This window comes from Bison bison, unplaced genomic scaffold (assembly GCF_000754665.1).
Source record: "Bison bison bison isolate TAMUID 2011002044 unplaced genomic scaffold, Bison_UMD1.0 scf7180017864038, whole genome shotgun sequence".
Classification (NCBI taxonomy): Eukaryota; Metazoa; Chordata; class Mammalia; order Artiodactyla; family Bovidae; genus Bison; species Bison bison.
Window position 1 is genome coordinate 44,538 of NW_011494610.1, and position 16,372 is coordinate 60,909.

At 45.8% G+C, this 16,372-nt stretch overlaps 1 protein-coding gene across 1 annotated transcript in view; it reads left to right on the forward strand.

Annotated features, from left to right (window-relative positions):
- Positions 1 to 7,829: 7,829 nt before the first annotated feature.
- Positions 7,830 to 16,372, forward strand: part of LOC104985091 (pancreatic trypsin inhibitor-like) — a 21,241-nt gene continuing 12,698 nt past the window's right edge. The window contains exon 1 of the mRNA XM_010835103.1: positions 7,830 to 7,923. Coding sequence (XP_010833405.1) covers positions 7,830 to 7,923 — 94 coding nt within the window. The remainder of the gene's footprint in view (positions 7,924 to 16,372) is intronic.

Consider the following 16,372-nt stretch of genomic DNA (forward strand, 5'->3'; position numbering starts at 1 on the left):
TTCAGTTCGGTTCAGTCGCTCAGTCGTGTCCGACTCTTTGTGACCCCATGGACTGCAGCACGTCAGGCCTCCCTGTCCATCACCAACTCCAGGAGTTTACTCAAACTCATGTCCATTGAGTCAGTGATGCCATCCAAACATCTCATCCTCTGTCATCCCCTTCTCCTCCCAGCCTTCAATCTTTCCCAGCATCAGGGTCTTTTCTACTGAGTCAGTTCTTCACATCAGGTGGCCAAAGTACTGGAGTTTCAGCTTCAGCATCAGTTCTTCCAATGAATATTCAGGACTTATTTCCTTTAGGATGGACTGATTGGATCTCCTTACAGTCCAAGGGACTCTCAAGAGTCTTCTCCAACACCACAGTTCAAAGCATCAATTCTTCTGTGCTCAGCTTTCTTTATAGTCCAACGCTCACATCCATACATGACCACTGGAAAAACCTAGCTTTGACTAGATGGACCTTTGTTGGCAAAGCAATGTCTCTGCTTTTTAATATGCTGTCTAGGTTGGTCATAACTTTCCTTCCAAGGAGTAAGCGTCTTTTAACTTCAAGGCTGCAGTCACCATCTGCAGTGATTTTGGAGCCCCAAAAAATAGCCTGTCACTGTTTCCACTGTTTCCCCATCTACTTGCCATGCAGTGATGGGAGTAGATGCCATGATCTTCATGATTCTGTTTTTACTTATTATTATTATTGCAAAGGACTTTGACTTCTCAGGAAGAAGGAATGTATGCCTGCTGCCTCCAATGCTTCCACAACAACCCTGATGTGGTCAGCGCTGATCTCATCTGACACCTGAAGATGTGGGGGCCCTGGGAGATTTCTGGCCCCAGGTCACAAAGTTAGGAAAAGTCATAACTGGTACCCAAACTGAGGTCCAATAATCTCAAAGCTGGAGAGACCAGAGGAGAGAAGTTTGCGGGTGATCTTCTTGCTCCCCTGAAATCCACTCAAATAGGCAGTTCTTCTGTTTGTGAATCCAGGTGAGGGGCAGTGGGAGATCATGCTGTGAAGTTCATCTCCCTGCTTCACCTCTGCCTGGATCCCTTACTCTTTTTTTCTGCCCAGAAATGCAAGGTTCTTGTTCCAAGTTGGATGTCACCTGCCCCCAGCTCAGCCTCTGCCTGGGTCAGTGCCAGGTAAACAGCGTGGGTCTGGCCAGCTGAGAAGTTGCCACAGTGGTTACAGGAAGGTGTCCTGTGTCACACCTGTCTTCTGAGGTAGGTGACATTGGGGTAGTGAGGTAGGGGCATTGATATTCTGCAGACACCTGCAGGAGGCTGAAAAGGAAGACCTGAGCTAACACACTGCTTGCTGATCACCTACCTGTCCATTGATTCCTTTCATCCGCTCAGCAGATATTCACTGAGTGTCTATCACATGCCATGCACTGTCCTGGGTGTTAGGATGCTCTGGGAGCGAGCATTTCAGACAAAAAATTTCTCTCTGTGGGGTTTATATGCTCCTGGACAATAAACAGAGTAAAGCAAGTATATTCTGTAGATGTTAGAGGGAGATCGAGTTCTGAAGAAGAAAACAAAACAGAAAGGGTATAAGGAGTACTGGGGTGGAGACAGGGGCATGGAGCAGTGTTATAATTTCTACCTAGGACCATCAGTGAGAGCAACTCTGGGAAGGCAGCTTATGAACAAAGACTTGTGCAAATTCTGCAGGGAGCCATGAGGCCATCAGGGGAGAGAGTTACAGCCAGGGGAGACAGATGGTACAAAACTGGAGTGTTTCTGATGAGTTTCAGGAAAAACCAGAAGGCTGAATTTCTTCTCTTTTTTAACTTTAAACTTTTTATTTTGTATTGGGTGTAGCCAATTAACAATGTTGTGGTAGTTTCAGGTGAACAGGGAAGGGACTCAGCCATACATTCATGTGTATCCATTCTCCCCCAAAACCGCCCTCCCATCCAGGCTGCCACATAATATTAACCAGTTCCCTGTGAAAAGGCTGAATTTCTTTTCCCAAAACAACTGTGGATATGTCCACTGAATTCTGCCATGGAGTGTTGATGAAGTGGCCTAAATATTTTTCTCCCTTGGAGGTTACTTTTTTGTACTTGAATGACTAAAAACCTTTTTGCTTATCCTTAAGCTTCAGTAACTTAACAAGGCTATTTTGGTATCATTCTGCATCATTTTTTGTACTAGAACATGGAATGATTTTTCAGTCTATAGATTTTCAGGGTGGAGAGGTGGATTTTCTTGTATTACATAGTGAAATAAATTTTTTGTTCCTGGGAATTCCCCGGTGGTCCAGTGGTTAGAACTCTGAGCATTCATTGCCAAGGATGCGGGTTCAATCCTTGGTCAAGGAACGAAGATCCCACAAGCCACATGATATAGCAGGAAAAAAAAAAACCTGTTCCTATTGTCTTTTTTCTATTCGAGACATCACTTATGTTAAATTATCTTCATTTGTGCTCCAGTAGTTGTTAAAAGTATGTCTTATGCCCTCAAGACAACACCTTCCTGTCCTGGGCTCATTTCTATGCCCTGCATTTCACAATCAACGTAATTGCTGGGTCTTGGAGCACTCCCTTCCTCATCATTGAAGATTTCCCATGGTGAGTTTCTCCACTTCAAGGAAAGGACTTTCTTCAACTCTGAGGACACCTTCACCAACAACAATCAATGTGACTCCTCTTCTTGATCTGATGACATCTAACAATCCTAAGATGAACTGAAGTAACTATGGACATAATGTAACTTTTAATTTTGATTATGTTTTAATTTGGTTTAATGACTGTTTTGCCTTACATCTGTAACTGTAAAATGGGGTTTATTTCTGTCTGAAAGCTTTTAAGTTACAAGTGGTTATCCAAGCTCCTAAGAGAGCCACAACTTCCTCCAACTATTACTTGGGGCCCCTGGATCAGAGACCCTCAATATGAGGGTTAGGAGAATATGATGCCTCAACAATCTAGGGACCATGCCCCTCAACAGCAGGAAGTAGTTATGGAATGAAAATGATGCCCCTTTCCCTTGGCAACATAATTCTCCTAAAAGAAAAAGGGGGAATGAGAGAGCCAATTCCTAGGCAGGTTGATAAGAAGTCTGGGGTCCCCAAGGAGGAGAAAGGGGTCTGGGGCTCTCAGAGCAGAGATAGGGATATGGAATTCTTGAGGAGGAGGAAAGACAAACATCTTTTTTTTTTCTCTACATTCCTTAGTCTTAGTCACATAAAACATTTTTTCTTTAAGCCTGAAACTGATGATTACACAACAAACAACTCAGTTTAAACTCTGTACTAAGGATTATATAACAACAATGTATCCGGCTTGAGGACAGTTTTCTCCTTCCTGAAAACCTTCTGGCTAATCCTGTTATCTTAAAATGTAAATTGTGGGAGTGGGTCTAGTAAGATCTCTACAACCTTGAGACATTCTTTTGATTTATTGTAATAACCAATTTAAAAAGTATATAACTCCCTTGCTAACACTTGCAAGGGGGGCATTCTCCATCCACCTTCTGATGTCTAGTCAGAAGCTTTCTCTGTCTCTTTTCACTTGAATAAAACTCTGCTATACAAAAAAAAAAAAAGTATGTCTTATGGAGTCAGAAAAATTTAATTTCCAGCTTTGCTAGTCACTATCTGTGTGAGCTCAGGCAAATTTTTTAACTTCTGTGGATACAGTTTCTCTTTGGGGGTAACAGTGGGAAACTGAAAGTGTTAATCTCTCAGTCGTGTCCTACTCTTTGTGATCCCACGGACTGTAGCCCGCCAGGCTCCTCGGTCCATAGAATTTTCCAGGCAAGAATACTAGAGTGGGTTGCCATTTCCTTCTCCAGGGGGATCTTCCTGACTCAGAGATCGAACCCAGGTCTCCTGCACTGCAGGTAGATTCTTTGCCGTCGGAGCCACCAGGGAAGCCCCAATAATGGTAACTACTTGTGTTTGGAATCCCCAAGACCACTCAGGTTTAGTTCATAAAAGGACTCACAGAACACTAACATGTTGTATTGATACTTAAGTTTCAATAATTGATATTGATCAATTATTGATCAAGTGGACCAAGCGTCCAGTCAACAAAGGGGGAAATGCAGACGGTGAAACTGGAGGAACGCAGCACAAGTTCCCAAGTGTCTCCTCCCTGTCCGGATGTACCAAGTAGCTCAAACGGTAAAGAATCTGCATGCAATCCAGGAGACCTGGGTTCGATCCCTGGATCAGGACGATCCCCCGGAGAAGGGCATGACAACCCACTTTAGTATTCTTGCCTGGAGAATTCCATGGACAGAAGAACCCAGTGGACAACAGTCCATGGACTCGAACAGTCGGACACGACTGAGCAACTTTCACTTTCCTCCTTGTCCAGTCACACAGAATCTGCTTGATTCCCTCAGCCCAACTCATCCAAGCTGTTGCCAACCAGGGAAGCTTACTCCTGTCTGAGAGTCTTGGATTTTTTACTGTGGTCAGTCACATGGGCATATACCACCTACACGGCCGACCTCAGTCAGGGAAGCCCCAGAACCCAAGAGGGAAAGAGGCAATCCCTTGTTTAAAACCGTTAAAGGACTTCCTGGTGGTCCAGTGGTTAAGAATCCATCTGCCAATGCAGGGGACATGGGTTCGATCCCTGCTCTGGGAAGATTCCACTTGCCAATGAGCAACTTAGTCGGTGTACCTCAGCTACTGAGCCTGAGTGCTGCACTCACTGAAGTCCATGCGCCTAGAGCCTGTGCTCCACAACCAGAGAGACCACTGCACTGAGAAGCCCACACACCGCAAGAGCAGAAGGCCTTCATACAGCAACGAAGAACCAGTGCAGCCAAAAATAAATAAATAGAGCAAAATAAAATACCTCATTTTAAAAAATGATTGATGAACATAGAAACTCTATTGAACACTTCATAAAGTGGGTGGTCTCCATCCCCAAGGGTCCAGAGAACCTCAGAGGATTTACAGGACCAGAGTTAAGTTTTGGTTTGCTGACATGGCACCCCAGGCTGGCATGCTCATCTTTTTTTTTTTTTTTGTAAGATTTATTTATTTGGCTTCATTGGGTCTTAGTTGCTCCATGGCATGTAGGAGCTTGATGCTTTTGAACTGTGGTGTTGGAGAAGACTCTTGAGAGTCCCTTGGACTGCAAGGAGATCCAACCAGCCCATTCTGAAGGAGATCAGTCCTGGGATTTCTTTGGAAGGAATGATGCTAAAGCTGAAACTCCAGTACTTTGGCCACCTCATGCGAAGAGCTGACTCATTGGAAAAGACCCTGATGCTGGGAGGGACTGGGGGCAGGAGGAGAAGGGGACAACAGAGGATGAGATGGCTGGATGGCATCACTGACTCGACAGACGTGAGTCTGAGTGAACTCCGGGAGTTGGTGATGGACAGGGAGGCCTGGCGTGCTGCCATTCATGGGGTCGCGAAGAGTCGGACATGACTGAGCGACTGAACTGAACTGAGGGGTCAAACTTACATCCCCAGCACTATAAGGTGGATTCTTAACCACTGGACCACCAGGGAAGTCCCTGGAGTGACTCATCTTGAGTCTAGATGTTTATCTCAACACAGGCCTGAGATCAGACCCAGACATTCCTACTGGGAGCTGGGTGTCCCATTGATGATCATAAGAGGAGTCCTGAATCTTTGATCATCTACCTCTTGGAGGCACAGAGCTAAGCATTCTGTGTTCATTTGTCTCAAATGTATTCACAGCATCCCAAAGACACGGGCCAATTTGATAAATAATCGCATTTTACAGATGAAAGCACTGAGGCCCAGGAACAGTGGGTAATTCGCCAAACCTGGGTCCTCCTACTATTGTAGGGGAGGAAACCTTTCCCTGTTTCTCTTCTAGATTCCTTGGCTGGTGTGGTAATTTAATTGACATAAGACAGATGAACAGGAGAAAAACAAATTTCATATGTACATCATCCCCAAAGACATGGGACCCAGAGATGGTCAGGCAATTGAGGCTTATATGCCACTCAGAATGAAGGAGAAGGGAGTGAGGATTGGGGATCAAAGGGGAAGAAGATAAATTCCAGGAAGATGAGAAAAGCAGATATTTGGTTAACAAATGATTACCATGCCATGCAGATAGATAAATGTTTCTGATACTAAAAGTTATCTTTGGGGTTAGTTCCCTTCCAGATAAAGGCCCTCTAACTAAATCCTTTAGGCAGTTAGGGGAGTAGTAATCAGCTTTTCCTGAGTCTTTTGGGTCTCAAATGTCTTCAGTTCAAAATAACCCACACACCACGTGGCCTGTTTGCAGGGGAGCGCATAACCTGTTTCCTCTTACTGTGAAACATGCAGTCGTGACACCCTGGGATCCAACATCTCAGCTGAGTTTATCTCCAGCATAAAATAAGCACTGAGGTCTAAATGGAATATTGGTGGTGGTGGTTTAGTCTCTAAGTTGTGTCCGACTGTTTTGACCCCATGGACTGTAGCCCGCCAAGCTCCTCTGTCCATGGGATTCTCCAGGCAGGAATACTGGAGTGGGTTGCCATTCCTTTTGCCAGGGGATCTTCCCAACCCAGGGATTGAACCCATGTCTCCTGCATTGCAGGCAGATTCTTTACTGAGTAAGCCACCAGGGAAGCACCAATGGAATATTACTCAGCCATTAAAAAAGAATGAAAAAATGCCATTTGCAGCAACATGAATGGGCCTAAAAAGTGTCATAATGAGTAAAGAAAGTCAGAGAAGGAAAAATACTGTATGACATCCCCTATATGTGGACTCTAAAATGAAAGGATACAAACGAACTTACTTATAAAACAGAAACAGACGCACAGACTTGCAGCACAAGCTTACGGTTGTATGGGAAGGACGAGGGGCAGGACAGTTAGGGAGTTTGCGAAGGACGTGTACACACCGCTATATTTAAGACGGATAACCAACAAGGACCTACTGTATAGCACGCGGAACTCTGCTCAATATTGTGTAGCAGCCTGGATGGGAGGGGAGTTTGTGGGGAGAATGGATGCATGTGTATATACAGCTGAAACTCTTCACTGTCCACCTGAAACTATCACAACATTGTTTGCTGTACCCCAATCTAAAATAAAAAGTTAAAACAAAAACGAATTGACGTTTTCATCTTCCAAGGGTGTTTGCCACTGCTTTGAGGGTCTTGGCAATTCACTCGAATCTAGACCCAAGGTCTCAATAGTAACTGGGTCGGGGGGACACAGTCTTGTAGAGACTACACACTTGTGCACGAAGCATGGCGTGGTGCCAGCACATGGAAATCTAGTGGATCACTTCATCTTCAAGGAGTGAGGAGGGAGTCGTGTTTATTTTTTTGCAACAGAAGACAAATTCTTCCAGTGTGCAGGTTAGGGGGAGAGAATGTGGGCTTTTCTGAGAGTCAACCCTTCCTGATCTTGGCTCCTCTTTCACATTCTCAAGATTCGTGGGGAAGGCAGCTTTCCGCTGCCTGCTACCCTTCCCTGCCAGCCCTGGTAAGGGCTCCTGCAGGCTGGCTTTCAAAGTGCGGTTCTGAGGACCATTTAATAGGAGAGGAAATGGCCTGGGGACAGACCTGTAACAGGGAGCCTGTTAAGAATGCTGCTTCTCAGGCCTCACCGAGACCTGGGGAATCAGAATATGTATTTATTTCCACAAGACCCGCTGGGGGAGCGAAGTCTGAGAAGCGCTGTTACTGGGCATTGGGCCCCAGCAGGCAGATGCAGGAATAAGCCTGGTTAGGTGGGGAGGTCAAGCATGAAGAAGACTGACCCTAGCCCCTCCCCTTTCCCCACTTCCCTCCTCATCGCCTGATCCCACCCCTCAGCAGGGGGGTGAAAAGCCCAGTCCGTCCCCAGCATCCTCAGGAGCCCTGCTGCAAGGCCACGAAGATGAGCCGTCTCTGCCTCTCTACAGCCCTTCTGGTCCTCCTGGGCACCCTGGTGGCCGGCACCCCAGAGGGTGAGAACAGCAACAAGAATGATGGTAAGTCCCAGCTCCTGTCTCCTCTGCAGACTGGGTGGGAGGGAAAAGGGGAGTCCTTGGAAGGGGCTGCGGAACAGGCGTGGAGTGAGTGTTATCAGCCCTCTCTGGGTTTCTCCTGGGAAAATGGGCAGTTTTCACTCCAGGGACATTTCATGACTCTCAAAAAGAAAATCATTATGTTTTCAGCTTAAAAAAATTATCCTGCATAATTCTACCAGATCAGGGACCCCATCTCTGAGACTCTCTATTCCTGATCACTGCCTGGTCCTCAAACCTGACTGTCGCATAACAAAAAGATTGCTATTTGATCCTTGTCTAGATTTATGGTCCAGGTCTCCTAAAACCCTTGATGTTTGCTGCCTTTTGTATGTTAAGGAAAGTGAAGTTGTTCAGTCATGTCTGAATCTTTGCGACCCCATGGACTGTAGCTTAACAGGCTGCTCCATCTATGGGATTTTCCAGGCAAGAATACTGGAGTGGGTTGCCATTTCCTTCTCCAGGAGATCTTCCCAACCCAAGGATCAAACCCAGGTCTCCCGCACTGTAGACAGATGCTTTACCATCTGAGCCCTCAATAGCTTCTGGGTGGGACTGGTCTCCAGGACATTCCATCAGGTGATCTGAGGATTAGAATTTTCTGCCCCCGGCTCCTCTGTGGGGAGGGGAGGGTACTGGGATAGAAGTCAAGTCACCAACAGCTAATGAGTCAATCAATTTGCCAACCCAGTGAATAAAAACCCCTAAACATTGGGAATTGCAGAGCTTCCTGGGTGGGGAACATTCAGGAGGGCTTTTCTCTAATAGCAGAGCGCAGGCTTCTCACTGCAGTGGTTTCCCTTGCTGCAGAGCACAGGCTCTAGGGCACTCGGGCTTCAGTAGTTAGGGCACTTGGGCTCAGTAGTTAGGGCACTTGGGCTCAGTAGTTGTGGCTCCTGGGCTCTAGAACGCAGGCTCAGTAGCTGTGTCGCACGGGCTTAGCTGCCCCGTGGCACGTGGAATCTTCCCAGGTAAGGGATCAAACCCTTGTCTCCTGCATTGGCAGGAGGGTTCTTTTACCACGCAGGCACCAGGGAAGCCCCTGAGTTTTATCCTTTATTTTATCCTTTATCCAGTAAATAAAAGACTTTCCTGAGTTGTGTGAGTCGTTCTAGTCAATTATTGAAACTTGAGAGTGGAAGCCACACAGCCCCTGCATTTCTGGCCAGTGGCTGAGAGGTCTGTGGGACCCCAGGGACATGTAGCTGGCATCTGAAGTGGGGCCGTCTTGTGGGGTTGAGCCCTCACCCTGTGGAGTCAGGGCTAACTCTGCAGATTTAGAGTCTGAAGTGAGTTGACTTAGTGAGTTGACCGCATTGGTCTGGAGAATCAGTTGGTGTTGGAAGAGATACCCCATGTTTGATGTACAGAAGAAACCCAGACTCATATATCCCTGGGCTTTGATGGCTGGAAGGAGGCTCAAGTACAAGTGAGTAAAAGTGGAGGGCAGTGTTCCCAGAAACTCTTACCAGTTACCTAGATTGTAACAATTCCCTGCAGACAGCAGGTGCTTTTACATGGGTGCTTTAACATGGGTTGTAACAGGATTGTACATTGACCTGACCTTACCACTCACCTGCTCTGTGACCTGAGGTCAGTGACTTTGCTACAGTTTCCTCACCCATACAAGGGAAGACTACCAAACGAGTTCTTGCAATGAATTATCAATCATGAATATAGAGTTTTTTTTCACATTTCACACCTGATAATGTCCATTTTCCACCAAGATGTCTTAGTCTGAAGAATTTTTGTCTACTTACCCCCAAGAAAAAAATATTTAGGGGTCAAATAATGATATTATTGGGCTTCCCAGTAGCTCAGCTGTAAATAATCCACCTGGAATGTAGGAGACATGGAGATGTGGGTTCGATCCCTGGGTCAGGAAGATCCCCTAGAGGAGGAAATGGCAACCCACTCCAGTATTCTTGCCCAGAAAATTCCATGAACAGAAGAGCCTGGCAGGCTACAGTCCATGGGATGGCAAAGACTCGGATACGACTGAGTGTTTCAACAACAGTGATATTATTTCTCCATTATTATTGCAAAAATGCAACACTTCCGTGACTTTGCTCATGGGGACAAGGTTATACTTCTCTCAGGCTGTTAGAAATTTGTGATGACTCAAGGCCCTTCCCTTTATTCCCATGTCTATTATTTTATCATCATCTCAGGATATGCAATGTTGGAGTAGATTCATAGTTTTCTAGATGTGCTGCTACCAAAGGTAAGTTCATGTGCCTGACTCACAGTGAGGCTAAGCAAACCGAGAAGTCTGAGTTTGGGGCCGAGAAAGGTTTACTGCAGGGCTATGCAAGGAGACTAGAGCGGCTCAGGCCTTAAAAACCCCTAACTCCCCCAGAGAGAAGCTTTTACATGCAAGATTAGGGGTGAAAGCTATAGATGTGTGATTGTGTGACTTTCTTCTGCATGGTTGGTGTTCCAAGAACTTTGTGCTCAGCCAGAAGTTACCTTCCTCCACCGGGGTGGGGAATTTAGTTGTCGCAAAGGAACTCAAAGATACCGATAAGTATATTCCTTCTAGAGGAGCTGGGACCCGACACTGCCCTGCCCCATTGTGCTCTATTGTTCCTTGACTGCTTCTCCTTTGTTTCTGGTTCCCCTCCCTTCCTTGATTAGCAACTGCTTGAATCTTTGGTATTCCCTTTAGTATTCCGGAAAGTCTAGGAGGCTGAAGCCTTTTTCCTACAAACAAGAAGTGGGAGACATGGAAAGGCTTTTGTGCCCAGAAGCCCAGAACTCCATAAGCTCCTGCCCAGCTTCAGATATTTCACTAACAGTAATTTAATTCTATTCATTCTACTCAATGACTGCAGCCAGCAGGAGCATGAGGTGGGAGATTCATTCACTTGACAAATATTTATCAAGGCCCGGCAAACCATTGTTCTTGGTGTGAGGACACACCTATGAACAAAATGTAGCACAAGAACCAGTGCACTCTAGAAGGGAGACAGACAACTGAGTAGGTGAAATACTATGGCAGTTCATGACAAGTGTTTTGATTGTAGAGATTGATGGGGGAAAGGAATCCATGCTCTTTCTGCAGACCGGTTAGCAAAACCCTCAGTGATAAGGAGGTGTTTGAGAGGCAGCCAGGACCAGGGTGGCTGGAGCTGAGTCGGTGGAGCAGAGGGGAGAGGAGGGGGATAAGGCAGAGTGGCCATGGGGGAAGGTCGTGAGGTGCTTCCTAAGGTTTTACAAGAATCAGAATTTGACTCTGAGAGAGCTAGGGAGTCACTGAGATTCGGAGTGGTCACAGGAGCCAAGGGTAGGACTCAAGTTAAGACTGGATCCCTGTGGCTGCAGTGCAGAGAGTGGCCTCTAGGGGGCGAAGGGCAGAGACCAGCCCGGTGAGCAGCTGCTGCAGTGGTCGGCCCAGTGAGCCAGGACGGAGTGTGTAGCCCAGTTATTTCTTGGGTTGACTCCAGTTGCCTTGAATAACGGATGGCTTGCCCGGTTGAGGATAATTCTGTTCCTTAATTAAACAATTAAGCATCTTTGCTGTTTTCTGATACACAAATGCATTAGTATATGTTCCTTACACTAGAAAAACAGTCATTATAATAGTTTTATACATAAAACTTAGAAAATAAAAATATCAAAAGGTAAATCAAGGGACTTCCCTGGTGGTCCAGTGGCTAAGGCTTCAACAGGGGGCATGAGTTCAACCTCTGGTCAAGGAACTAGATCCCATATGCTGCAAGTAGAGAAGATCTCGAGTGCCTCAACAAAGACCTGGCACAGCCAAATAAATACAGTAGCGAGAAAAAGACAAATAAAGAAAAAAAAGAAAAATAAATACAGTAGCGACGACATGGAAGCATCTTAGACGTCCATCAGCAGAGGAATGGATAAGGAAGTTGTGGTACACATACACAATGGAATATTACTCAGCTGTAAAAAGGAACGCGTACGAGTCGGTTTTAATGAAGTAGATCAACCTAGAGCCTATTATACAGAGTGAAGTCAGAAAGAGAAAGACAAATATCATATATTAACCATATATGTGGAATCTAGAAAGACAGTGCTGATGATCCTATTTGTGGGGCAGCAAGGGTGACACAAACATAAAGAACAGACTTTTGGACACAGTGGGAGAAGGAGAGGGTGGGATGATGTGAGAGAAAAGCATTGAAACATACACATTACCGTATATAAGCTAGATAGCCAGCGGGAGTATGATGTAAGATGCAGGGAACCCCAAGCCAGTAACAATCTAGAGGGGTGGGATGGGGAAGGAAGTGGGAAGGGGGTTCAAGAGGGAGGGGATATATGTATACCTATGGCCAAGTCATGTTGATGTATGGCAAAAATCACCACAATAGTGTTAAGTAATTATCCTCTACTTAAAAAAAAAATGTTAAGGGTAAATCAAGGTTTCAAATCTCGAAACCCAAAGATTAGGGATAAATCCTTCTACTTTAAGGTCCTAATGTACATGAACTCACAACCTTGTTCATCCAGAGATGAGGCGGGAACAATGCAGCCTCAGGCAGAGCTTGGGGCTTGTCCAGTAGCTCAGTGGTAAAGAATCCACCTGCCAATGCAGGAGATGTAAGAGACTCGGATTCAATCCCTGGGTTGGGAAGATCACCTGGAGAAGGAAATGGCTACCCACTCCAGTACTCTTGCCTGGAGAATCCCATGGACAGAGAGGAGACTGGCAGGCTATAGTCCATAGGATCGCAAAGAGTCAAACACAACTGAAGCGACTTAGCATCTCGCATCATCTAGGCAGAGCTACCCCGCAGGTAGGGCTGCCCTCCGGAAGCACAGCCTTCCCTTTCCTCAACTCCTCAGCCTCCAGAGAGGACAGGCTCCACCTCCGCCACAGGGCTGCGATTTGGGTGAGGTGAGTGAGGCACTCACTCAGCCCAGGATTGATAGACCATAATTGATTGCAATGTTGCTCCTGAGTTGATCAGTCTTGTCCAACTCTTTGTGACTCCATGGACTGTAGCCCACCAGGTTTCTCTATTCATGGGTTTTTTTTCCCAGGCAAGAATACTGGAGTGGGTTGCCATTTCCTTCACCAAGGGATCTTCCCAACCCAGGAATCGAACCCTAGTCTCCTGCATTGCAGGCATATTCTTTACCACTGACCCAATATGAAAGTTTTAAATGAAAAGGAGGTGACCCTTTACTTGCTTGACCTGCCTCTTTTCTTCACCCCAACCCTGGCCCTGCTCAGCTGGGACCAAGAGTTTTACACTGAGACTTGAATACACCTCATTCCCAATTTCAAGTGAAAATGTTATCTTCTACCAGATGTAACTAGCTATTTCCAAGAGGAAACTCTTCTTTTAAATAGAGAATTGCCACTCTTTAGGCTTTAAGAAAGCAACTTTCTAATTGATACAAAGGTTTTCTCGTAAATGAGAGCTTTCCCTCTTCTCTCTGGGCATTTATGTGATCCGTTTTAGTCTGAGTTTCACAGGCTTTTCTTTTTTGTGTTTATTGGATGGTTTATTTAAGGGATCAAGAAGTCTGTGGATGTATAAACATATTGAATAACTCAGAGACTTTTGAGTTCCCATCTTAAATGTCCATCAAGATAGTTTACATTTTGACAACTTATGTCTAAACTATATATTAATTTTCCTGTTTCTGAACCAATACATATTTTAAAACATTGCATAGAATAAGTATGTGTTCTTGATATGCTTGGGTGTTAAAATGAAGGTATTTACTTAATCTGAGGCTCCAGAAAAGAAGCATCATGTTTCCCAGTGTTGGGAAAACTGGCTGTGTTGGTGTCCAGGGTGGTCCCTGGGGACTTCTCTATTGTGAATCGATAGGGGAAGCTTAAAGGGCTTTAATGGGCAATTGTGTCCACGAGTGATTTTTAGGTTGGATGCTGCCCTGGAAAACTAAATTAAATTTAATGAGCACATCTAACAATTACTGTAATAACTAGTGTTTTTTGAGTATTGATTGATTACCAGTTACTTGACAGACATCATCGCTAATTCTCTCAACAAGTCCCTGAGGTTGGGGTTATTATGCTCATTTCGATGATGACGATGCTGTGGCTCAGAGTGGTTACTTGTCTCACCTCAGGTCACACAGCCTTTAAAGAATATAGTCTAGGGGCCTGCACTAGATGTTCCTTGAGACTTGGGTGTACTGGGATAGGAAGGGGTGGGAAAATGACTCTGAGGGGTGGGCAGTGAGAGGGCTGAGGATGGGGCTTTACCCAAAACCCAGATTTCTTCTAAGTTTTCCTTTGAAAGAAGGGATCTGTTGCTAAAAAGGGATTGACACCCAATTCCTCAGGGCAGGATGGAGTGCTTTTACTCCACAATACATACACTTCAACCATTTTCTGATGTCAATAAATATTCTTGTACAGCATTACTTACTTATAAAAATTGTGGTATATTTTATTTTAAATATGTCTTCTTTCATAATTGCAAAAGGAATACATGCTCACAGGAACTCGAGAGGATACAAAGATGTGTAAGGAAAGTTTTTAAGACTCCTCGTCTTGCTGTGTGTTTGTTTTCCCAAGCCATCAACCAATTGTCCAGTTCTCAGGGAACGCTGACTGGCTGTCTTTGCATCATACCAGTTCTGACACTAGCAACCTGGAAATAATGTCAGATTCCACCAGTTAATGACTGTGGCCCACAAGTCTCCTCCCATCTTCAGGCTCCAATTACAGGTCCAGCCTGTCACTCATGCTTCTACCAACAGCCATACATCAGAGTTTCCCACGAACTCCTGGAGTTAAGTGAATTTGCTAGAGCAGCACAGACTTGGGGAAACATTTTACTTACAAGATTTACAGTTTATCAGGGCTTCCCCGGTAGCTCAGTGGTAAAGAATCTGCCTGCAATGCAGAAGCCCCAGGAGATGCAGGTTCGATCCCTGGATCTGGAAGATCCCCTGGAGGAGGGTTTGGCAACCCACTCCGGTATTCTTGCCTGGAGAACCCCATGGACAAAGGAACTGGGCAGGCTACACTCCATAGGGTCGCAAAGAGTCGGACACAACTGAAGCGATGTAGCACGCAGGCACGCACTGCTGCTGCTGCTGCTGCTAAGTCTCTTCAGTCGTGTCCGACTCTGTGCGACCCCATAGACGGCAGCCCACCATGCCCCACCACCCTGGGATTCTCCAGGCATGCACTAGCTTCTCATAAAAGGATATAATTCAGGACAACCATATGGAAAGTTTGCACAAGGCAGGATATGGAGAAAGGGCACAGAGCTTCCATGCTGTCTCATTGCTCATATTCCCTGAACCTGCTCCTGTTTACCAACCTGGATACTCTTCAGATGCAGTCCTTCTGTGTTTTTGCTGGAGGCTTCCTCATGCAGTCATGATGACTGTGTCATGACTCACACAATCTGTGGCTCAGACAGTAAAGCGTGGCTTTACCCTGATGGCTCAGATGGTAAAGTGTCTGCCTACAATGCGGGTAGACCCAGGTTCAATCCCTGGGTCGAGATCCCCTGGAGAAGGAAATGGCAACCCACTCCAGCACTGTTGCTTGGAAAATCCTATGGATGGAGGAGCCTGGCAGGCTACAGTCCAGGGGGTCACAAAGAGTCAGACACGACTGAGTAACTTGACTTACACTTTCCTCAGATAGTCATGATTGATTAAATCATGAACTATTCAGTTCAGTTCAGTTCAGTCACTCAGTCGTGTCCGACTCTTTGCAACCCCATGAATCGCAGCACGCCAGGCCTTCCTGTACATCACCAACTCCCAGAGTTCACTCAGACTCACGTCCATCCAGTCAGTGATGCCATCCAGCCATCTCATCCTCTGTCGTCCCCTTCTCCTCCTGCCCCCAATCCCTCCCAGCATCAGAGTCTTTTCCAATGAGTCAACTCTTTGCATGAGGTGGCCAAAATACTGGAGTTTCATCTTCAGCATCATTCCCTCCAAAGAAATCCCAGGGCTGATCTCCCTTAGAATGGACTGGTTGGATCCCCTTGCAGTCCAAGGGACTCTCAAGAGTCTTCTCCAACACCACAGTTCAAAAGCATCAATTCTTCAGCGCTCAGCTTTCTTCACAGTCCAACTCTCACAGCCATACATGACCACAGGAAAAACCACAGCCTTGACTAGATGGACCTTTGCTGGCAAAGTAATGTCTCTGCTTTTGAATATGCTATCTAGGTTGGTCATAACTTTCCTTCCAAGGAGTAAGCGTCTTTGAATTTCATGGCTGCAGTCACCATCTGCAGTGATTTTGGAGCCCAGAAAAATAAAGTCTGACACTGTTTCCACTGTTTCCCCATCTATTTCCCATGAAGAGATGGGACCAGATGCCATGATCTTTGTTTTCTGAATGTTGAGCTTTAAGCCAACTTTTTCACTCTCCACTTTCACCTTCATCAGGAGGCTTTTGAGTTCCTCTTCACTTTCTGCCATAAGGGTG